We start from the raw sequence: 25,576 nt of genomic DNA on the forward strand, positions 1-25,576 counted from the left end.
AACACTACAATGTAGATTGTAGAGACTGATTTCTGTAATATAGGAAGAGATACTGAGTAAGTAAATCTCCCATGCTGACTTCTAAGCCTTTTAAATATAAATTTCTATTAAATTTCCAGTAATCATGTGGTTTATAAAAATTACATTAACAATGTTAAAGATGAAAGGAGCATTTGGTAGTCTGAGAGAGAAGATTACATGTAGCCATCAATTTTTACTAATACATGTGTTCTGTGAAATAAACACACAAATTTTATTCAAAAATATCTGAGGTGCTATTCTTTCTTTTAATTTTATTTCTGCTTTTCCTATATAGACTCAGAAAAATTGCAGGCTTATTCACATATTTGTCCTGATTCATTTAAACATTAGTCATGAGTCTGGGTCAGGTTACTGCTCAAAACCTATGACAGGAATCCTATTTTTTCTATTCTCCCACTTGCTCTTTTTTTAAAGTTTGTTGATGATAAATGAAAAGCAACTTACATATATCTGATTATTATTGAAACGCTTCTGAATCTCATAAAGCAGGCTGCTGTCTGTTAGCTCACTCAGAGAAGCCAGGTCATCATTTGGGGCTGGAGGCATTAACTTGACCTAGGAAACACAGATAAGAGAAATAAAGTAAATTCATAACCAATCATTGCGTACCTTAATGTTAAAACCTTAAGTATAAACCTAGATCAATAGAATGTATGGAAAATAAATGCATTAAGAAACCAGAAAGTTGTCACCCCTCCCAAACTATTATACATCTTAAGAACATAAAAATTATTATCAGTGTAAAAGTGTAGAACTGCATGGGACTTCAAGAACATAGACCTCTTACTAGAATGCCATTTGCTGTCCCTGAAGCCAAAAAGAATCCAAGCTCAAATGCAGTTCTCCTGGTCTCTTCAATAAATGTTTATGGCAGAAGAAATCAAGGCTGTGAAAGTTAGTGCACTTGTAAACTATTTATTGCACAGTATTTAGTAAATCTCTCATACTACTCTTCATCACACATGATTTAAAATTCTATGAGAATTTTTCCTGCAGAATAGAGGAAGTTAATAAGAAGTGGAAATCTCATCATCTAGGACACTAGATGAGATTTCTGAAGCATCCACTTAAGCTAACACTGTTGAATGAAATAAGCTTAGTATGTCTTAAATTTAGGAAGAATAATATAACCTCTGCAAGGTACATTAAATGATAAAGAAACCAAAAAAAATCCAAAAGATAGAATAGAAGAAAAAAAGAGTCAGTGATAAGGGAAATTGATTAAAGAAAAAATAAATATTGATACATTAAGCTGTGTGCTTATAAATTATGATCTACACTTAAAAATGTGTGTTGACTCTGGGTTTGTCAGCTTAAAGAAAAACATTTTTGCATCTCAGCAGAATACCTAGAAACATGTTCTTATGGGAATAATCATAGAATTACTTGAAGTCTTTATTCTGAATTTATTAACTCTCTTGGTGTCTGTTTTGAGGATGGACAATGAAGATGAAATTTCTTTGTTCTCTTGTTCTCCTTAAGATGAAGGCTCAGGAGAAAAGCAGACACTGTTCCTTCAGGGAGAACAATTCATCATCCTCAGCCTCTGGTAGTGGCATGTGGCAGGAAGTCAGTGATAGAAGCAGCAAGCAGGCTGGGAGATTTTAGAGGGAACATCAAATGTGCTGCTGGCATGGAGAAGACCTCAAAGACTATGGATACTGGTGATCTGATCCCAGACTACTGAAATTCCATTGTTTCCATAGGCTCCATGTGTAGCTTCAGAACTCTGGGTTCTCTTCCTATACTTGTAGGAGCTGCACTGTGTGATATTGCTGAAGAATCTCAACAAAATAACCACCTCACTGCTTCAAGATTCTTGAAACACACATACATAAAACTAAACAAAACAAAACAAAAAAATGCATTCACGTGCTATTTAATAGGTGATCAGGAACAAACACCAGGAACTTTATGCTTATAAACAGGCGGGATTAATTTTTCAAACGTCTAAATCTTGATGTTTCAAACGTTGTCTAAATCATAGAGCTTAGGCCCTGTGAGTATCTTTCTTATAAAAATAGGAATACTAAATACCAGTATCAAAATATTCAGTGAGTGGTCATAAACAGATGGTATTGCTTACTCTTCTATTTTACCAAGAAGAAGCAAATTGTGCACACCAGACATCATAACACAGAGCCACTAGCTTTTCTGTCATAAAACAAAATCTTGGTTTTCTCTGTTTAAATATTTCAGCAGTTTTACTCATAGTAATACACTGGTATGCTACAAATTAAGTTACAAAACCTTGAAGCCTTCTCTTTTCTATAGAGAAAGACAAATGCAAGTTTTAGAATATGAAATTCACACTTCATTTTACACTAAATATTCTCATGGCTCAAGGTGTTTGTCAAAAAGTGACTGCTCTCAAATCAGGAAAATTAATTTAAAACAAAACCAAACAAGTAAATTCTTTTTATCTCTAATTATTATGTGTTTAACTGATGTCATGCCCCTATGAGCACTTTTTCTTAACTTTCATGCTTTTTTATAGCCTTAGTTATCCTAATTCTATGCAGTGACTTACAATCAAAGCAGTCAAGTATTATACTTGATTATCAGTCACAACTCAACATACTCTTGTCATAACCTTAATCACTACAGAAATGGCAAAATAGAGCAAAATTAATTCTAAGTATTACATAGCATGTATGAAGCCATTACTCTCCACAGAGCAAAGGGCTTGCAAGGCCTCAGCTTCTGCTGACTCTGAGAGCCCTGCAGTACCTTTATCCATGGAGGGTACACTTCTGCTCTTTTCTCTTCTTCAAGACCTGCAGCTACGATTGCTTTTTTTGTTCCTTGGAACAGCTCCATCATGGAGATTTTCTAAATAATATTGGGAACTTCAAAAAACTTCCATTTTGGGACTGACACGGTCACTGGAAAAAGCAGTGAATCTCTTCTTTAGTTTAATATTTTCCTCACACTTCCTCTGAAGATAAATAAATTCAGTAGAAAAGAGTGCTTAAAATAAGTATATGAGGAAATAGGCAAACTCCTCACAGTAAGCTGTCTCCTTTTTTATCAGCTCTACCAACGGGCAATAAATATTGATGACTACAGTGGTACATGTAAACCTCATATGAATGTAAAGGCATGAATATTAGCAAGAACTTTTTTAAGGTATTTTCCTCTCATCCACTAAAACAGGAAAGGCAGGCATCTAAACTGCATTCCACCTGCAACAGATGTTGAACTAGACAGATAAAGTAGATACCCAAATAAAAATGTAAGGAAAATGTATCTTACAACAGTAGCTCTAGATGTACTACCTGCATAGATGTAAAAGGACAAGAAGGATGTAGTGTCCCATCACATTCAATAATGTTCTTTCCTTCTTTCCTCATAAAAATTGTGAAAAAAATTCTCTCGTTTCATTAAGTCCAGAAGGAAATAAATGCAAAAATGTGAAAGATTACATATATCAAAGAGATAGTTATCTAGATTTATCTAATGTAAAGATTGTTTCTTACACAAAAATATAAATTTCACAGTGCACCTTCCCACAGTCCTCATCCCATTGATTCAACCATTTCAGAAGAGATCTACTCTAAAACTGAGGAGTCTTTCAAAATGTTATTGTGACTATTGTAATTTTCCCTGCCTATTTAAAATAGTTTCTTTTTTAAAAAAATTTGTATTTTCAGGCTTAGAAATCATGAGTTTCAAACAAGACAAACATTCACAGGTTGCCTGATAGATCAGTCTGTGTCTTTCTGTATGCCTATTCTAGAGGTTTCTTTCTCGCCCCATTAAAGTAACTACAGAATTTTATGTCACACAGAAGATGGCATTTCTTATTCTTTTTATTTTTAACCGTGGCAGTTGGATGTGAGTCTGGCTAGAAAAGAAGAATTCCACTTGGCAAAAAAAGCAAATTACATTTCGACATTTGTTTTTGATGATACACTTTGCAACAGAACAAAAGGAACAAAAGAATTCCAAAACCTTTTTAAGTTTCTTGTAGAGGAAAAGCAGATGAAAGACAGAAGCCTGTGGCCTCTTTCCCTTGTTAGTATGCTCACCTGGCTTGCAGGAACAAAGCAAACAGAGGTCTTCATTATACTCCCTTGTGTCCTAGCAATCCTCAGAACACCTGTGCCAGAGAGTGAGCTTCTCTTTATCTGTCTCTAAAGATTAAACCTGTGTTAGGCTAGAAACACATCTGCCTTTGAAAATAAAATAAGTGTTTGGATTCAAGCACTGCCCTGGAGTTTTCCCTATCTTCTGAACTCTTAGCACACTTCTTTGTATGTTCATGGCTCCTGCCAGTTAGCACTTATGCAGATAATACCTGGGTATCACACCCCCTGTGGTCATTTCCCATAGGCTGTTTGGGCACAGCCTCACCTTTTGAGGAAGAAAAGAGTTTTGCCCTATGGATGTGCACTGAACCATCCCTCCATTGGCCATGGATTGTTTTTATCCATAATTTAGGTATAGCTAAAGGTGCTGACTCTCTAAACTGATGGTTAAAAACTTGGAGTGTTCAGTTAAACTCCAAGGGAAACGAAATCTTTTTCCTTCAATTTTTTTTTTTCCTACAAAGTTTAGCATTTGGTGATTCAGCATTTCCTAACACTCTTTACATCAAAACTCACAGCTCAATGAGCAAATCCATCACACAGAAGCTAAATACGTTAATGTCACAACATATTTGACTTGGTAGTAGACATCACTTACATTATTAACAACTTATCTGCGGGCTACTTCAAATTCTGTTCTTCTCCTATACTTCTCTGAGCCTACTGATGAGTTTTCTCTATTTTTTTTTACCCCAATGCACATATCAAGCTACCATACTGATTGCATGGTGCATATTTTACAAGACATAAAAGAGGCTTAAATACAGCATAAGTTCCAACACAACCATGCCTCTGGAAGGTTTTTGAGAGGTTTGTTATGCTAACAATGAAGATAATAACTATTTACTCATTTAAATTACATATACTTAACAGCATTCATAATCTGCTTAATCTATAACATATCTTTAAAAATATTTGTATCACTGAAATATCGCTGTATGTGTATTTTAATGTATGCATATGTATTCTAGCTCTTATACATAATATTATGATATACACAGTTGTCTCTTATGTCTGTGGTAAGGGACACTAGAATAATCAAAAGAGCATCAGGGGATACTCTACCACACAGTTCATATGTAAGCAATTATAACCAAATACAAAATTATTTTTTTTTAAGACCCAATTAAGAAGAAGAAAATATTTTATCTGCTTGTAGCATGATGCACATAATTCAATTCAAGGACAGTACTTTCAATCTGCTATCAGAAAAATATCCTTCCCAGCTGAAAGGAAGAGAAATTGCCAGCTCCTATAAAATTCTGGAAATTATTCATGCTGCTTTCTTTGTTTGGCAGCACAGACTTTGGTATTACAGATGATCAAAGAATATCTTTTACCTAGGAAAAAACAAAAGTTAGCACGAGCCACGGGAGCCCTAAAACGATTTGTCAATGTAGTCCTATGATCCCCATCTCCTATATTTCAGGTAATAAAAATCTGCAAGAGAAATAATATTTTGTAAAGGCTCTTTTTCATTCGTTTAACAATTAAACCTGAAGCTACACATAAATTTGAGCTGTTAGTTCTCTCAAAGCCATAAAGTTAGGAGCTTTCTCTATTAAAAATGTATGTTTTAGATACAATATAATGAAATTTTTCTCTCTGATCCCCCAAGAAAGGCCTGATCTGCATGACATGTTGCCCAAGAACCTATGAAATCTCTGTCATGAAGCATAGGAAATATCGTGCTGATCTATTTCAATAATATATGAACATAATATCCAAGTAATGACTCCACATATTCTATTGAAAAATTAAACTGTACATGATTACTTTGAACATAATTGGAATACAACTGGTAAAAATAAAAGGTAGGGAATGTAATTGGAATTAGTATTCACAAGAGGCAGAGAGAGGGGAATAAGGTTGTTCATAGCGTTCCTTTGGTAACCGCCCTAAATAAGAATTTTACTTCCCAAATTATGGAATAGAAAGAAAGAAAGAAAAAAAAAGCAAACTGATGTCTGGAAATATCATATCTTAAAACTAAGATCTACATATTATATATACAAATATGGATATGATATACATATACCTACAGTTCATAATGCATGGCAAATATACAATTCCTGTCCTCACAGGGTAACACAAACAACAGTAAGAACATTCAAGCTACACAGAACGTTTGGTCTTAATTCCTCTTCTTCAGCTGTGGTAGTTTTTGCTGCCTCTTGATTCTTGGGGCCAGAGGTCAGCTTGTGATAGGTATCTCTTTATTCCACAAGAGAAGAGAATGGAAGAAACAAGGCACTGCTCATAGCAAGCAATATGTTTAAGTTACTGCCTCCTAATCTTCTGTAAAAAAATGAGACGAAATAAATACAACCAAAGCCAGTAAGAAGAATATACTGAAACAAGAAGTATTTATGATGGAAAGGCCAGTTTCCAGGATCAAAATTTTGTCACTTCCAAAAAGAGAAAACCCCTTCTATTTTCTTTTGACAAAGTATGGGAATTCTTCAGTTTACTAAAATGTAACTATTCCCTGAAGTGATAAAACTATTTTATGTTCTTTTGTCTATAAAAGCCAAAATTTATTAAGCCCTTGACAACTAAAAAAGTTCCATATATTTCTGAAAACCACAATGGTTGAGATAGCACAGTTTCTACTCTATCCCATGTTAGTGCTGATTTCCCAGGTAGGACTGTGCCTGCTTGTTCATTTCCAAGGGAGCATCACCCCTTCATCAACTGCATGTACTGGGCAAGGTCTGTAATTTCTGATGCTTCTAGAAGACCTCAAGATACATATTCTTTCTAGGTCATGTAGAGCAGAATTTAACAGAGAGTTTTCTGTAGAAATTTTTCAGCTAATTGACATAAAATATTCACCTTTAATTGTGCTGTCTTGTTCTTGAATTGTAACTGTTGTGGGAAGTTGCACTGAAGTATGGGGAACGGTGGAAGGAACAGAGTTTTGAAAATCTGCCCTGGGAGGTCCAAGTGATCCTAGATCACAATGGAAGAGAAACCTACTAGCATGAAAACCTCTGCTTCTTCTTTCTCAGATAGATTAGCTGCTCTTCTTCTAATCAATTTCTGCATATGTTTTACACCACAAACTGTAAAGCGACAGTTTAGTCTAGAGATAATGAAAGCTTTAATAATTTGACCTAGGTCTGCACCAAAACAGAGTTAAACAAAAGGAAATATATATGTTCTTGTCTACATTCCTGTTGAACATCTAGAAGCAAGTGATAATCTCAGCAAGACCCTAATCTAAACACTTCCCTCTCTTTTTTTACAAATAGAAGTGATCCTCCTTATCGGGTTACAAGCATTTACTTTCCAGACCAGCAGTGCTTATTTTTTTGATTGACTGTCTTTCCATCACATTGCTGCACAGTCAGCAAGACCAGAAATTGTGTGACATGAAAATCAGATGTAAGCCAAGAGCAAAATATTTTGTGGTCTCTTCTGACTGAGTAAGGACATGAGTGTTCTATGGGATGCCAAAGCTGAGAACTTTTATATATGGAGTAGAATGACTGACACATGAACTCACTGACTGATCTCATATAATTAACACATTTCTTTGAAATGTGTTCAAAAAACTCAAAACAAACAAAAAGCAAACAAACAAAAAAATCCCAAAGTGGAGTATGCATGATTCTGCCAAGGTAGTTGGCAGGTTTTTTCAAATGAACATTTTAAAAATGGAATCAATATCTTGCTCTTTTGCTATGATTCAAATTCACAGTAAATTTTTAAAATGGAAATTCTGCTCTCTGCCCCTGATTCTGAAGTAGTTTTTTCCTTAAATGGCTAAAAAGCTTCTGGGATATGTGTTTCCAAAAGGCATATAAGATAAAATAAAACCTCTTGTATGAAAAACAAAACAAAACCCAAAACCACAACCAACCCAAACCTTTAAGTTCTACACATTCAAAATTAGGACATGCCAGATTTGCAAGCAACAAACAGATAATTACCTCCTTTTGAATTCACCCTATAAACTACGTGAGACTGTGATCCTGTGGAGAAAACTGTGAAGGGTACCCAAATATCCAGTGCCTGTATCCTAATGCATTAGCACAAGAAAGAGACTGAACACTGCAGCTGTAAATCTGGCAATTTGTACCTTTAAGTTACAGTCACTTATTTTCCAACTTAATATTCATAGACTTTCTTTTTCTGTTTTTGCAGCCTCAAAGGTTGTGTTTCTTTCCTTTCTACGACACAGTTAGAGATAAGAGCACAATTTGGGCAGTGCTAAGAGTTGTCCCTCCCCTGTTGTGAACCATGAATACAGTTTGAGGAGCTTTGAGACCTCTACTTGCCACCTCCCCTGACCAGCAACCAGTAGCTGGTAGGAAGCAGCTCTTCGGTTTGCAGAGGGAACTCTTTGCTGGGTAGGACAGATTGCAGGGAGTGATGGAGAGGACAAGGCTCCACAGTGCAAATAATATTAATGTGTGGTGAGGGGAAAAAATTAACTATGATCTTCACTTTACAATTTCCAGACCTAAACACTAACAAACATTTCAAGAAACTCCATGCCATTACCTGTTCAAGTTTGGTTGTGGTGTTCGCTGGGATGTTATCAGTTGCACTGTCTTGAGATTGCTGCTTACATAAACCTTTAACTGCGTCTTTAAACATGGTGTCTTTCTCCAGCAAACTGTCTTGCTTTGCAATAGGTAAAGCCAGGGGATTGCTACAAAGAGAATCAATAACGCAATTAGACTCCTCTTGAAGATGTCAGACAAAGAAAAGATTGCCAGATACGGGTGGCACAAATGCAGAACTGAGATAAAAACTGGGACTGAGACAGGAGCTCCTGGTCAAAGTATGAAAAATAAATTGGAGAGAAATAAACTATTCACATAGGTTGTCTGTGTCGAAGACACAGAGAAAAACATTTGATTAAAAATCACCTTTCTGCATATCTTTTCTGAAGCAGAACTGAGCAAGCCAAAGACGATTTGTGTGGGACTGCTTTTGACAGCACTAGGTTGGCAAATCAATAGCCAATTTGAAAACTGAATTTAAAATATACAATTAACCTACGCAGTACTGTTTTGAAACATACTGTTTTAATATAAATCAATACTGATATTACAATTGCAGTTAAAATTAAATTCCACAACTTTTTAGCTTACTTTTAATCTGACAATACACAATACGTATTTTGTAAGTAAAAGCTGCTTTGAATTGGTGATCTGCTAAAAAAATAAATAAACAAAACCCAAGCAAACAGCAGACTCTGAAATCACTGTAATGACACACAATACTCTTCATTCACACATAAGTTAAAGCTATCCTTACACACATGGAGATGTTTTCCCTACTGACACTTCAGACCACATCACACTCCTGAAAAACAACAGTGCCAAAATCTTGGCTGATTTTGGCAGTGTTGTATATCCAGAGGAATTAGTGAGGAAACAGTCCCAGGAACTGAGAACAGAAACATCTTAAAAAATAATTGTCTGGGCTCTGACAGTGCAAATGAGACAATCTCATGGAATTTACAGCAGGTCCTTGCCAAAATATGTGCATAATTTCTCTAAAAGGAAATCTGGACTCAATGTGGGAATATGGCAATAATGCATTCCATTGTGGGATAAAGCCCAGATGTCAAACTCAGTTAAAAAACATTTCATTTTTACTCAAAGTTACTTGAGTTTGAGCACTGATTATAATAAAGCCAGGATCATACACACCGTTTATTCAAATGAAATGAAGGAGGACCCATAGCTAATACCAATTTCGACCCAGGATAAGAACTGCTGTTGGAAACAGAACTGAAATGCAGACATAGTTGAAGAAAGGTACAGTCCTAAGCAGAGGCAAAGAACCTTCTAAGAAGAATTCATTAGAAAAAACATCAAGGTCCTTGGCCACTGAAAAAGGATACATGAACAAATCCTTTGTTTTGGTGAAACCCTCAGTCTGCCATCATGGAAAGAATTAGTTTCAGCATTTTGTAACAAAATATCAATAATCTCCTTTCTAGAAATGTCTTGAAGCAGACATTTTAATGTAGAATGACTAGAGAAACATTAGTGAAAATAAAAATTTCTATTTACTGCTTTGATTTAACTAAGGTAAATTTGCCCTTACTTTGTTTACCAAATGTCACATGGACAAAAGAGACAAGAGCCAACTGGTTTTGCCTTTTTTCTTGATTTTTGCTGCAGAAGAGGAAAGCCATTAACTATTTTCTTGCACCTAGCAATTAGTTGTCATAGAATAGGAGATATCAGTGACTAGATTGTAGAAGAAATGAGACTGTGACTCCCACAAGTAGAAGTTCTAATGCGCATTTTTTCCCAGAGTCAGTATTGAACAAAACACTATTAAAGATGAAGCTTTCTGTCTGAGTAGTCTTTTTGCATTGTCAAAAAGTGATTAAATTCCTTTGGTCTGAATTATTAAGATTTAATCAGAGACAAAGAGAAGGAAGATTTAAAGAAAAGTTTAATTAAAATAAATTAAAATACTAAAACCTGAGGCACTGTCACTTACAGCTTTTTATGATTCATGTGTGATTTCTCTTAAATTGTGAAGATCCAGGATTGTTTTACTGTGATGTTGAACATTACGCATCTAATTGTACCCCTTTATGTATTAACAATACAACATGCATTAGAAACAGTTCTTCAAATTCAGCTGTAAACATCTCACAACCAAATAAAATTCTCAGGTGTCACAAAAGAGAAGCAGGTTGTAAATTGCAGCAAAGCATGAAGAAAATTGGTGCCTACTGTTTCTCTAGATGCATTTTAAAATTAAGATGACAATAATAACAGGACTTAAAAGGTGTGCTCCATTAGCTAAGGTACAGGAGAATAGTCTAGAAAATACATGCATTTGTGAGATACTAATATGACTTGATGGAAATGCTGACATATAATTTATATTACAACAAAATGAACAATCGCAAGAAAGGTAAAGCATATTAAAATAACTACAACAATTAAGCATGACTCAGATTCAGGAAGACACTGGAAAACAAAATGAACTGAAATATTTTTTTTCAAGAAAATAGTGTCTTTAAAAAAAAAAACAACAAAACGTTTCTATAAACATTCCTATATATTTCTGTTAGTCATGAGATGAAGACCAGCACTGCCACAGGAAATTTAACTTTAAGACATCACAAGAGATTTTATGTTAATGTAAGCAAGTGGATTAGCATGAACTGTCTTCTTTAAAGAAAATTAATGGATAATTAATAGATAATTAGTCACAGAGGGAGACTCAAATGAAAATAATGTTGCATAGTAGAGAGGAAAGAGAGTTATCTAGGGTAATCTTAATTGAACAAGGTAGGACTGTTGCTATTGGAAAACCTAACTGGGAAAAAATCTTGCATGCTATATGGAGTAATAGTAATTTTAATTTTTAGGTGTATAAGCCATCATGTATGGATTTAATTTGAAGTTTTGTGTAGTTTGTTGGGGTTTTTTTAAGATCACATGGAATAGTTTTCTATAAGTTACCATCCTCTATCATATTCTTGTTTTTTAAGAAAAAAAGAAATCATACAAAAACAGGGAGGTGACAATCAAATAATTGGCTGGTTTATCATCAATATTTGAATCAGTACAGTAGCTTATAACTTGGTAGAAAGATGTTATAAAAGCATTATATCAAAGTAGATTTTGCAATGACATTTTCAGGGGCTCTTTGAGTTTATAGCTTTTGTTGGAGAGAACATTTGTTTCTGTAATCTTTCCACATGCAATTCAGAGATCCTCCAAACCATCTATATGCCAGTTAATATCTCTAAACTGTATAATCTCTGAAATTCTAGTAAAAAAAGAAAACACATTTTATAAAGTTACATAACAAAAACTTTAGAATGAATTGAATACTAGAAGAGTATTTGAAATTTGAAACCACTAGAATAACTGAAATGCAATTTGCTACATAGATGTTTAAATGGAAATGCTGTGTAAGAAGAAAATAGTGATGTCTTTTCTGCTTTGTTGTGAACATTTATGCATATTTTGATTCACATCCTGCTGATTTTGAAACAGATCCATTAACTTTAAAATACAGTTACTTAAACATGTATGAGAAAATATATGATGTGATCAAAGTTAGCGTTACTTTTAGTTCCTAATTTTTTAGTATTTCTTTTTATGCAGATGACTGCACTATCTCTGTGTTTGGGACTATTTCACCAAGTTAAGTTCTAGAAGTACAGTGCAGTGGTGATCACTGAACATACATCTCAAGCCTGAAGTGACCTCCAAATAGATACAGCCAATTTATATTCCTAAACTCTAAGCTATATCAATCAATGTATTCTGGTGAAGGTAATTTTTGCCAGTGGAGTAGCATAATTTCTGACTGTACTATTTAAATTAAAACTGGCAAAACTTTCCAGCATAGACCTTAGGTTTGCAGGATCAAACCTTTAAAAAAACCCCAACCTCAAGACATTAGCAAAATTCTGTCCTCTTGCCAATTTACTTTAAAGATACTCATGATGGTAAAAACACTGATTATACAACACTATGGTCTCCAATGCAGCATCAGCTCTCCACTCTTCTACCTCTGCTGCCATTTTCATGGGCCAGGTTCCACCATTTTATTGACAAATGATAAAAATTTATCAAAACAGTAAGAAATATTCAGATAAGGTGTCAATGCACAAATGAATGTTACATCACAACCACATTTGTAAATTCTAGTAATGAGATGTTGATGAAATGTACACAGTTCAATGTGCAAAGTGCATTTCCTGCAAATTTCTGTATTGGGCACAAGCTGCTATGTTTTGGTAGTAGAGGGGCTGCAGAGGGGTCTCTGTGGAAAGAGGTAACATGCTGCCCCATGCTGCACACAGCTGGATTCAGCCAGCTCCACAATGGACCCACCTTATGATACAGCTGAGCCCACTGGCCAAGATGGCAGCACCTCTGTGAAAATGTGTGAGAAAGGGAAGAAAAAGCCACATGGAGAGAGGAAGAGAGAACAAAAATACTGAAAAACAAAGGAGAGGCCAGCCAGGCAAGAGAACCAGGAGGTGCTCCATGGCAGAGCAAGCACCACCATCTCCTGAAGGGACTTTGATTACTTTTCTTGACCTCTGCTTCCTTTTTACCCTTTTCCTGTATGGCACAAGGAGAAGCCATGCTGACACAGCTGCATCCTGGGCAGGACTACAGTCCAAGAGTAGGTCCACACCAGAACAGATCCTTCCCTGAAGGTACTGTGGCCCTTGAAGGAGTTTTGCTGGAAAAGATATACCCCTGAAAGTATGCAGCTTGTGGAGTACCCGTGCCAAAGCACAGGAAAAGAGCAAGCAGGAAGGAACAGCAGAAATACCTGCAACCTGCTCTGTTGAACCCTACCTCTCTCAATGAAGGGATTAAGTGTAACCTGCAGTAATAACAAGGGTAAGGAGATGCTCAGAGTAAAGGTCAGCTTATGAATGGGGGAGGAAAGGGTTTTTCCCTAAGCTTAGAGATGTTAGTTTCCTTTTTTTTTTTTTTTCCTTTTTAAGCAGTAGGAATCTAACTACAGTTTTGTAATTGCTGCATCATTTTATCTGTGACTACACATTATATTTACTTTCAGGACTTGTCTCTGCTTCTCTCATAAGCAATGATAATTTTACTACGTTATTCCTACATACCTTAATAAAAGGAAGTTTGGGTCTGCAGTACTAACCTCTAATAATTCTTCTTAAGCAACTCCAGATGATTTTACTGGCAATTGTAACCATCTATTTTATTACTCACAGTCTATATTTATAGAATTAAGGTTGAAAACAGATACTAGAGATAGAAATACAAAAGATATTTCAGTAGATTTACAAAATGAAAGAGTTATGTGACCCACCAAATTACACAGAATCACAGAATCACAGAATGGTTAATGTTGGAAGAAACCTTTAGAGGACACCTTGTCCAACCCCTCTTCTCAAGCAGGGACACACACAGCCAGTTGCTCAGGTCCATGTCCAGATGGATTTTGAATATCTCAGAGTACACAAAGACAGGATTCCCTGACTAACAAATACAGGAACTGCACTGGGTTACTCCTAACAACAGCAAAACTTACAGTTTACTGGAAATTGTGGGCAGATCATAGATGATCTCTTCGTATGGCTCTTCTTGGGATAAAGTAGAAACAGCTACAGGGTCTTTCATTTTTTCCTCCCAAACAATTTCAGCCTTCAGAAGCATTTCCTCAATAAACTCAGAAGCTGCAACATCTAAGACATGAGAACACAAAGGTATTAGTAAAATAAAACAGTGCATAAAAACTCCTTTTAGTTCAAATCTCTAGATCAGATTGAGATTAAGCATCCATCTGGATAAATGAAAGTAATTGTTCAGGTATAGGTCATAAAATAATAGTTGAAATTACTGAGAAAACAAATGCAAAGTAAATTCAATGTGAAATTGTCATTTGCAAAATCTCAAAACCATTCTCTCCGTATAGTGAACTGAAGTGTTATTCAATAATTCATAGGGCTTCAGGAAAAGAAACACATCTGGTTTAACTCTGCATTTCAAGGAAAACATGTACTGAAATTGTTCTCAAACCTTTTACATTTCTACAAACTAGATTTATATGTGTTGCACATTGAGACGTGCTGAAATAATTTGTTTGCACACCAGAAATATAGTTAACTATGTTAAATACATATTAAATGTGGTTAGCTAGCTAGTTCATAGCCTTTCACACAAATACAAACTGACACATACTTAACCACAAACAACTTTCCTGAGGTAAAGTGTCATGAGGTTCCCTGTAAGTGTTATTGCAGGTGGCATATGATTTGAAGCATAACATAAATTAGTTTATTATGCAAAGGAACTTTCTTGTCATAAACTGACAGCAAATTTTTATTTTCTACATTACTGGGTTCCTTTCTGTCTTAATTTTACTCTTTACATAGAAGGCTGAACAACCACAAGTTTCTTCTGTCCAACATTGCTATCTAGCATTTCTGTATTAACACTACTTAAACCAGGCTAGACCATTTGATATGGAATCCCTTCCAACACACTATATTCCATAATTCTGTTATCTTTAAAGCCAGTATTTTGGCTCCCTATTCTTATCTGGTCTAAGGAGGTGTCACCTCCTGTAGGGAACACACAAAATTACACTTGAAAACTGGACCATGAATTTGTTTTCAGTCATTAGCTATAGAGATTCCAGTTCATGAGGCTATCTGGTAACATCAGTAGAGACAGAGAAAGGAAATCAGTAAGAAGTCATCAAGGGAGTGTAAATGCAGCTACCATCAAGGCACCGAAGAACTTAACACAGAAGAAACATAACTAAGAATATTGGGGAATACAACAAGTGGGGGGAAAAAATGCTGTAATTTTTTATGATATCTGCACAAATTCACAGCAATATATGAAAAAATTATTCATACACATATGTGTATGTGTATATAACTCTACATACTATATAAACTGTATGTATACACATAAATATATTTGTGCCTGGGTGTATAACTAAGAAAGCAAGAAGGAAAGAAAACAGTGTCACAGTAGCTAGTACATACATAATATAAATGGACTTTGACCCACCTGAAGGCTTTTCATTATTGCAGTTAAGAAGATTGGGATTTGCCCAGTGCATCAAAAGCAGCTTCACAAGACTGGTCTGAAATTAACAAAACCAAAGGTGTTTGAAATGGCAGAAGTAGGGCAGGAGCAGTCTACCTCTCATTCAGCTTATGAGTTCCTTTCTACACTAGCTGAATTTATATGATAAACCATAGGCAACAACTACAAAATACCACATTTTGCAATTGGTATAAATCACAAAAGGCACAATAATATAAAGTTCTTGTATAATTTCAGTGTACCCTCAGTATAAGTCCACCCCCAAAACCTCTCCATCCTTACACATGTAAACAAATCCACATCAGTAAGAAAACCTAACACTCCATCATGGCTTGTCATGATTTAAATCACAATATTGCTTTATCCCCAACTAATTCAAGAACTGTCTGCTATTACTACCAACAGGATCTGCCTCATAGTCACCATGGAAGTAAAGCTGTTTTCTGTCAGTTTTAGGAACTGGAACATCTCTCTTTTGTTTACCAAATCCATTTAATGTATTAGTAATGGTAGCAATTTTACTACACTATAGTATCATATAATGAAAAAGTCTAAAACTTGTCTTTTACTTCCTGCAGGAAAGCTGCAAGCAGCTGTTTTTAGTGAGCTCTTCTATTGTTACACCAAAGTCTCTAGAGGTAGTTTTTCATCAAAGGCTGTAGTAATGTCTACCCTGATAAACTGGCTGGTCAGAAAGGAGTAAGAAACTGCACAAGGAAAAAAAAGTACATTTAGAATATGAATATAGAGCTGAACTAGATGACATATGGATATATGCTAGACCAAATAGAATTTATAATGTGAGTTTAGCCAAGAGGCCAGGATGAGCACAGGGGAAAACAAGCTGTGCACAAAAGAAAGGATTCTTCTGAGCAGAAGAGAGCTAAGAATAAATGAGACCTGAAATGGAAGGCAGTTAAGGGAAATGACACTAGTTTGGCATAAAATCAAGGAATAAATAAATAAATAAAGGCTAAAAAGGAAGGAAAACATTGCAATAAACATAATAGAATTCAATATGGATTCAGCACACAGAAGGTAACTTACTATAAAATAATATGATAAGGAGGAATCAGTTAAATGCAACCCTGCTCAAAACTTCCCATTACAGAAAAACAGGAAAATATTGCTGCAAAATTTTATAAAAATAAAAAGATCTTGCTCTCCTAATCTTTCTAATGCTGGCTTTCCATTCTGGCAGTAACACCAACAAATTCAGCAAACTGTGGAAGCAGGGAGGAAACCATAACAGGTTTATTTCCAAATCCAATTAGTCTTGCTTTCAACTGAGAACTTCCAATACATATATCCCTGTTTGTTTTTTTTTTCATTATGAAAAAATGGACCATGATTTGTCATTGAGCTGACTAAATCAGCAGCAGTGGCATAATCTCATTAACAGCCATTCTGAAAAGTAGTACTGGCTCTAACAAAGGAGGGGTGGGGGGGTTAAATGCACTTTCAGTTTAGTAACAAAACACAGCTTTTTTAATTACCAAAGTTCTGTATTTATGTCACAAGAAGCCACTTCTATGCTGCAATGTCAATGCTTCCTGCTGCAAAAGAAATAACTCCTGCTGGAAATGCCTGATGCACATCAGCAAGAGTTTGGTATTCAGGTCATCGCTAATTTCAATTACCTACTTTTGGATATGCAAAACTGTCTGCATTCACTTCAACCTCACTCACCTGTATAATGAGTATTTCAAAATCCAATGGCCATATCCTCAGAATTGTGTCCAAAAGCAGAAATATTTGCAAAATAATTACAGCAAATTACTGAATCACAGAACTGTCATGGTTGGAAAAAACTCTAAGATCACTGGACAAGGTGGACTAGATGACCTTCTGAGATTCCTTCCAGTCCCAATTGTTCTGTGATTCTGTGTAACGTGGAAAAGGTTGCATATGGCTTTTCCAAAAAAGAACATTTTTTTCTCATTCAGAATAAATTTGGTATCAATTTTTTAACATAAATAAATAGTATATTAATTACAGCTTTACAGAGGCAACATTAAATAACATTAAAACAGGGGACTTACTGTATGCAAAAACTCTGAGCTTGGTAAGCAAGATCAGCTGTACAGACACAAATCCATAGTTACACCAAAAGAGCTATGGAGCTTTTTCTAAAATAGCAAGTGGGGAAAAAAATCAGCCTACCTACAGTGAACCTGAGCATTAGAGTAAGTATTAAAAAGAAATTAAATACAAGTCACATTAATAGAAGCAACACTGATGATCTAAGCAGCTAGAAAATCATATACAGATGAACATAGAAAACACTGACTGGACATGGGAATGAGTCTAGAGACAGACTGAGAGAATTGGGTTTTTTCAGCCTGGAGAAGAGAAGGCTCCAAGGGGACCTTAGCACAGCCTCCCAGTACCTGAAGGGCACTACAGGGAAGGTGGAGAGGGACTTGTTACATTGGTGTGGAGTGACAGGACAAGGAATGATGGCTTTAAAATGAAAGAGGGTAGATTTAGGTTAGACATCAGGAAGAAATTCTTCCCTGTGAGGGTGGTGTGACACTGGCACATGTTGCCCAGGGAAGTTGTTGATACTTGTTATGAGCAATTCTCTGGAAGTGTTCAAGGCCCAAGCTGGGTAGGGCTTTGAGCAACCTTGTCTAGTTGGAGGTTTGCTGTTTGGAAAACTGTCAAAACTTAGCCAAGATTCAAAACTTTGGAAAAAAAAAAAAAATCATAGCCAACAGATGCTTGCAAAACTGTTTTGAAATTCTAATGGATAAACCAAAAGCTCACCTTTGTTAGTTTGATGGGCCTAACCATTAGTCTAATCAGTATCAGTGGCTCTGTTTAAACATCCACACGGATGTTTAAAAAAATTACAAAAAGAGCATGTAAATCAGGAAAATAGTTTCAGGAAAATAGTTTCAACTTCTATTATTATCATCATCATTATTATTACTACTAAGGTTCTGTTTTAAAAGTGCTGTAACTTCATGCTAGCCATATAGTCAGCAGATGGAATAAGTAAGATCATTGAGTAAAAAACCAGTTAGAAAAACACTGGAGACATGCACTTAACTACTGGAATGAGATGGCTATCATCACTTACCTAAGCATCAAAGACATTAAGAAGCAAAGTGCAGGTTAGGGACCTATATTCACTTAAGATTCTGGGGAGTGAAACAAACAAAAGCAATTCCCGAGACAGAGAGTCCCAACATTAGGGAGTAAGGCAACTATTAAACTATTAGAGTTACAGTGAATTGACTTCTGGAGGTGATATATTTGTTCCTTATTGCATGTATTACAACTTAGAAGACTGAGTCTCCGTTAAAGCTAATGTCTTATATGCAAATCCCTAATTAAGAGCAATATCATTCAGAGGCTAAATAGTATTTTTTTTGTGGTTGCAGATTTTATCCATGGTAGTGTTCTAGACACAGGAAATAATGTCTGAAACTCATTAGAAGTCCCACTTCTTAATACAACATAGATGAGGCAGATCTTTTTTTCTACCTGAGTGTAGGAAAAAAGGGGACTGTGACCACCTGTGGTCAGCAAAGTGGAACAGATTAGAAAAAGTAGGTTATGGGAATAAGACTAGCAGCAGGGTAGAAAGAGTAGAGAGGAAAAAGTAGAACAGAGCACGGATAAAATGCTGGACTTTGGAACTAACAGCATGAAATAAATGAAGTGGAAGGGCAGAAGAGAGACATGGCAAGGAGCCAGGCTGTAGGTATAGACAAACTAAGCAGAAAATGAAAGAAGAAAGTGACATGGTGAGGAAAAAAACACTGAGATTGAACAAGGGAGATTGGGACTGTGAGCAAGTGGGAAAAGGGGAAAAGTGTAACAGAAGGGCAGGAAGGCTGGCATGAAGCCAAAGGAGAGAAAAGAGAAATCTTGGATGAGACCCAGAGAGAGGAGGAGAAGCTGACTGCATGAGGAAATTAGGATTGGGGTAAAATGTGTATGGAAAGGACTTGAAGGCAGGAAAATGAATGGGACAATAAGGCAACAGAATAAAACCAAGAATGGAACAGACTGGAGGCAATGGGGCAAATAAGGTTACATGTGGGAGGAATGAACCATAAATAATGTATCTGTTCACACACAAAGGCTGGAATGGAAGCCAGGCTCCCCAAGTGTGACCACTACCTTTCTGCAGTCAGCCTGTTTAACCCACATAGCCAAAGAGTATGCCTTTTAAACATCTGGAATAGTTCAGGTAAAGAAGAACAAAACCTAATAATGTTTTCAGCTTTCTAAGCAAGAGACAAAGGTTACTTAAAAGTTTTTCTACAGATGAAGTAGACTTCAGCAGTCTTTACTTCGAGACTGATAACCTACATGTCTATTTTTCAATTCACCAGGAAATTAGGTAGAGAAAAAAATAAAATAAATCAGGGGAAAATATTATGTGATCTCATGATTAAAGATGCTTATACATTATGTTCCTGCAAGCTATATATTAATGCTAAAGAGAGGATCATAAATCTGACATTTCTCAAAGCTTGTGTCTAAAGAGTGCTATTAAACTTGTTTCTCATATATGTCTCTCATAAATGAGAAAGTTACTATAGCTGCTATTTCAAGGAAAATTACATTTATGTTGATCACTGAGATCCTGCAATAACCAATTAAATACGCAGTGTAGACTGTGCAAACTTTAAAAATGTGCAGCTTTAAAGATGTCCATATAAAGTCTGAAAATTTTATGGTAATTTTGTAAACTGAGGCTTTCCCTAGTCTCTACATGAAGCTCAAACTTGTAAATCTATTTTTTTTTTTTGTAATTTGGAATTGTGTGAATCTGGCTTTTCTTACCTTAGTGTCCTGTGCCCACAACTAGATCTGAATATTTATAGAAACCTTCTGAATATATTGAGAGTAAAAAAAGATATCACTGGCAGAAATCCCAAAGTAATGTCTTTGCTTGTGGAAAATGAATGCAATTTGATCTGAAAGGAAATGCTTCTTTTCTACCTGAGTACAATCACACATGCCAAAGATGAACAAAAAGACTAAAGAAAAGATATGAGAGATAAAACATTCTCTAGAGGATTTTCTGACCATAAATGAAAGATTTCAACTGCCTGAAAAGGCAAATATCTATTCCCTGAGTGACTATACTCTATTCTTTTTGAAATACTGGACAAGACCCCCTTCTTTAGGCCCCTCTCATTGAAAACGTTTGTGGAATGTGTTCAGAGAAGTCCAGAAACTGAGTTCAAGGGAACTGCTATAGCAATGGCCAAACTCGAATGAAATTAAGTAACATATCCTACAATAAATTGAGATGTCCCATTTACATCTACAGATATCCTAGTGACGGCAGTGGATTTTTTCTATTGTGAGGTCAACATGAATGTAACGAAAAGAAAATTACAATACAGCTCATAGCTGAGAGAGATGACTAACATGTTTTGGTAACAACAAACAAATTAGGTCACATAGTAAGAAGGTGTGTTCTCCCAGCCTTCAGCAAGAAGCACAGAGTCCCATCCCATCCATGCCCCAGAAGAAATTCTGTGTTTGAACGATCTAACTAGACAGAGGGGTATAGTTCAGTCCCATCAAACAAGACAAACAAATGTGTTATAGGAGTATATAGCTACTGAACAGCAGTTCCACACATTAATTTTGGTGTACTTTTTTTTCTGTTTAGAACATTTTTAATTTATTGATGCTAAGAAATCCTTGCTAGTGCAGGAGTTACTCTTGGAGAGGCACAGTCAGCAGTTCAATGATTCTCTTACCCTTTTCTTCTTTTTTTCTTTCACATCACAAAACTGTTAAACCTCAAATCCAGAGGCTAAATCTGTCTTGCTAAAAGAGTGGTATCCTTTATAATCCACACTGCTTAACTGCTAGCTCTATCCCTGACTCTGCTTTGGACCACTCCAACCAGCTCTCTAGAAACAAGACTAATCTCCTGTAGAGGAAACTAGCTCTAGACAATATGAATGCAAGCCAGAGTGTTGCTTAGCTTAATCCCTAGCCTTCTTTTATTTAGCAATTTAACAGTTTAGACATAGGCAGCATCCCCCAAGGATGAAATTCTGGGAGAGGTGATGTTTAAGCTACTGAGGAGTGAGATCTGACCTGCATGCCTCTGATAGCTGGTTTGAAAGGTGACATTTCTGTGATAAACAACAAAGAAACAGCTTGTGCCTGGGAACTGTGCCAAAGTACCCAAGGCAAACCTCAGAGCTGTAGCCTATTCCCACCCAGGGGAGGGCGAGTGTCTGCTCTCCTGATCACAGCAGCCTGGAAGATGTCCAGCAGGGACAAAACTACCAATGCCAGATTACTAGCTGTTCACAAAATTATTGCAGTGCTAAATTAAAATTAGGGGCCAGACTGAGAAATACAACTTGCCCTTCCCCAGCTGGTATCACTGCCAGCATCCAACTGGTGATGTGTGTGCCCCTCTCTGGTGTGCATGGGCAGCAGCTACATTTGTACCACTATTCTCAGTGCTGGATGTGAATGAGACCAGGGAATTCAAACTGTATGCCAAGAAGGCATACATCCAAAAGGTCACACTAAATTTACTTAGGCAACCTAGGCAAATTCTCATTTCTTGAGGCTTGTTTTTTACCTTCATAATTTGATTTGTAAGAGGTTTTTCCATGACATCAATGCAGATTTTCATGTGTGTCAATGAGGTTATTATATACCATAATTTTGTTAAGGTAAAATTATTAAGGAAAGCAACTCTGACCTTAATATTCTTTTGATAATTAAAAGTAAAAGTAAAAGCATTAAAAGTAAAAATTTGCTTTTAGCCCTAACAGTTACAGGAGGTGGGTGGAGATCAGAGGAGTGGGGGGGGGGTGTGGGTTGGAATGACAGCAGTCCTAGAAATTCAGAATAACCCTGCTTAAAAATATGTCTATTTTTTAATGCTTTTACTATTTGCAGCTGGTAGTATTTCAGTTACTAGTTACCAGTGTTGCATACACCGGTAACCCAATCTGTTCCTGCAAGGCCTCATTTTACACACACAGAGACTGACCTGCAGACAGTAGCCTCAGTTGCCTTATTCTGTGCTTAGTAGCCATAATAATGTACATAACACTTTACCTCACTAGTAATATCCTAGTACTCTTCTCAGTAGTAATATCCTATGTTATTATGCAAGACAGGCATTTAACTCTGGATCCACATACTCTGGCATTAACAGGACAATTCATTTATCAGTCACCCATGCTCTTTTTCAATATTTGGATTAATATCATTCTAGCAAATTTTCTAGATGGGAAATGTATATGTGAGAGTGCTTTTCTTTACAAATACATGGAAAGACAAGTACAGATTATTTTTTTTTAATATCAGATTACACATACTGGAATTTAAAACTCTTAGTTATTCCAAGTTTGGAGACAGTGCAACAGACTACTGCTATGTTCTGCTTTTAATAAGGTATGTATTGTAAATACTTAAATCCACTCCCTCTGTAGGATTCACTCTCTGCAGCTTTATGCTGTCAAAGAACAAGAAACAGCAACTCCATACTCCCTTCATGATAACAGGGGAGACTCAGCTCATTCCGTGGGCAGTTGACCCATCCCTTGGCCCCCCATATTTTTCTTCATTACTCCTGTAGAATTTTAAAATGTTCACATTAGACCTTTAATGTATGACAGTTGCTGGTGACCTCTATAAACAGAGAGGTTCAGACCTCTACGAAATTATTCATCCCACCTGTTCTAAATGCACCTCCTAAATTTATGTGAATTGTGCTCTAGAGGTGAATGTTTGATAGTAGACAAGACAAAGCTTTGGCTTTGTGCTTAAGTGGGAGTTGGCTAAATGTAGTTGAGAAGAACCTCATCCTAAATAAAAATGCTTTTGTCATTTTCAAGTTGTCTCGACAAGCCAGGTTTTCATTATAAGGTGTGGATGTGATATCTTTCATATGTTCAGTTCACTCAAGATTATATATCTTCAATAATTGCTCATATAATTTACTCTGGAAGTTGGAGAAATAAGCTTTTTCTAATCTACTTATATTGTGTATTAATTTTCAACTCAAGATTTGTAACAAGAGGTTTGCAGCACCTTTATCCTTTACAAATTTTCTCCTGTACAGATGCAAATCAAAATTTCTTACTGTAATTTAAACTTCAGCAGATTCTTCTCTTTTTTTCCAGGTAAATTAGTACTATGTCTATTACTGTTATGCTCTTACAAATATTCTTTTTTTTTTTTTTTTTACTTTGTATATTTTGTATTTATTTTCATTTGTTCTATTTTGTATATTTGCAGACATAAAACTGTATATGTATAGAGCTCACCTCCTTCAACTGTCTGAATGTCAATAAAAAATGTGACAATTTCTTCACAAGAATGTCACTACTCATATTTTTTTGTAAGTTAACATGCAAAATGTATTTATGAGAGGTCTATACTTGAAATAGTTGAAAACCTAAATGTCTAATTTGCTTAACTAGTCCAATTGCATTGGTAAGCAGCTTATTCAAATGAAAAACATATCTGAATCACTAAGAATTTTGTAGGCATTTTATAAACAGAAAATTATCTGTATTAATGACTTGCGGAATATAGTATGAATTATATCGGAAGAAGTTTGGCTGCAGGTATTGCAGTAGAAGTGCCAGTAACTACTAAACAACAATGACTTAGAATGGATTTTTTGAAATTTCTGTGTCCAGTTATTCATTGTTCACTGGACATGCTACAAGAAGAGCCTGCTCTCCTGTTCAGATACATTCCTGGAAGGAAATAAATCCTCTGAAGTATTGAAAATTATAAAAAAATAAAACCCAATAGATTTTTTTATAGTCTTCTAGTAGAACATAGAGATTTATCACTGTAGTGAGCTTTTGAGAATGAGGATGAAAGAAATGTGAAAATGTTGGATGTTCAGAGGCACAAGTCATTTTTAGGCATGGCCTCCAAATCCCAAAGCCAGGGCATCCTTCTATAACTCAGTGACTTGAAAACTTTGAAGGCAACTACTGTGTTAAGTGGATCCTGTACATTTCATTCAGAGATATACACAGAAAAAAAAAAAAAAAAACCTACAAAAGTCTGATATCAGACTGTAAGAAAAGACAAAAGGGTTTATTTTGGGTCTCTTTCAAATTTCAGTACAAATTAAATTTTTGATGGAGGCAAACTGCTGGTGATGGTAGTGAGCTGTATTGGTTTGATAGCTTTACAATGTCTGTTCTCAAATTATCTGTCATTTGAGAGGCCACCTATAGTACAGAAATGTGTAAGATTTTCACATTAAAACCAGAATTTTCTCCCTGACTTGCAAGTGCTTGCTATTGCTACCGAAGACTTCCACACAGAAAAGTGAAGTAAGTGAAAAAATCATGCTTTACCTGTCCATACTTGGCAGCTAAATGAAGGGGTGTCCAGTACTGATTATCAACTACATTGAGATCAGCCCCATTCTCCAGTATCACAGATGCAACATTCTTGTATCCATTAGCACAGGCCACATGCAGCTGTAATATAAAATTATCTTAATGCTTTAAAGAACTCATTAAAACTTGTGACGATGTACTGCATTATATTGGTTCTCCAACAGATCTAACCAGGTAAATCATGCTAAAAAAAATACAAAATAGAATGCAGCAACAAACTAGAAAAACTGTGTGAAAAATTTTTTTAACATTTATAAACAAAACCCACCAAAAATCAAGAATGTTAGCTTATTTAAAAACTCTTTCAATGTTCTAGTCTCATTAGATAATTTTCGTACAGTTTCAAGCAAATACCCTTTCAAACATATTCACAAACTTCATGAACCCAGGTAGAGTCATACATTTCAGCAGAACATGGCCTAGACTTAATTTATTTTTTGGCAGTTATCCCATTTGTAAGCCAACATTCCTCTATTCAAAAATGAATTTGTTAACACAATAAAACCCA

The 25,576-nt window shown here is 35.7% G+C and overlaps 1 protein-coding gene across 1 annotated transcript in view; it reads right to left on the reverse strand.

Moving 5' to 3' along the window:
• MYO16 (myosin XVI) overlaps nucleotides 1-25,576 on the reverse strand; it is a 285,335-nt gene that overhangs the window by 170,930 nt on the left and 88,829 nt on the right. The window contains exons 7-11 of the mRNA XM_030458595.1: nucleotides 25,024-25,149; nucleotides 15,650-15,725; nucleotides 14,160-14,313; nucleotides 8,643-8,793; nucleotides 487-597 (exon numbers count right to left, since the gene is read on the reverse strand). Coding sequence (XP_030314455.1) covers nucleotides 487-597; nucleotides 8,643-8,793; nucleotides 14,160-14,313; nucleotides 15,650-15,725; nucleotides 25,024-25,149 — 618 coding nt within the window. The remainder of the gene's footprint in view (nucleotides 1-486; nucleotides 598-8,642; nucleotides 8,794-14,159; nucleotides 14,314-15,649; nucleotides 15,726-25,023; nucleotides 25,150-25,576) is intronic.

Source organism: Calypte anna, chromosome 1 (genome assembly GCF_003957555.1).
Source record: "Calypte anna isolate BGI_N300 chromosome 1, bCalAnn1_v1.p, whole genome shotgun sequence".
NCBI lineage: Eukaryota > Metazoa > Chordata > Aves > Apodiformes > Trochilidae > Calypte > Calypte anna.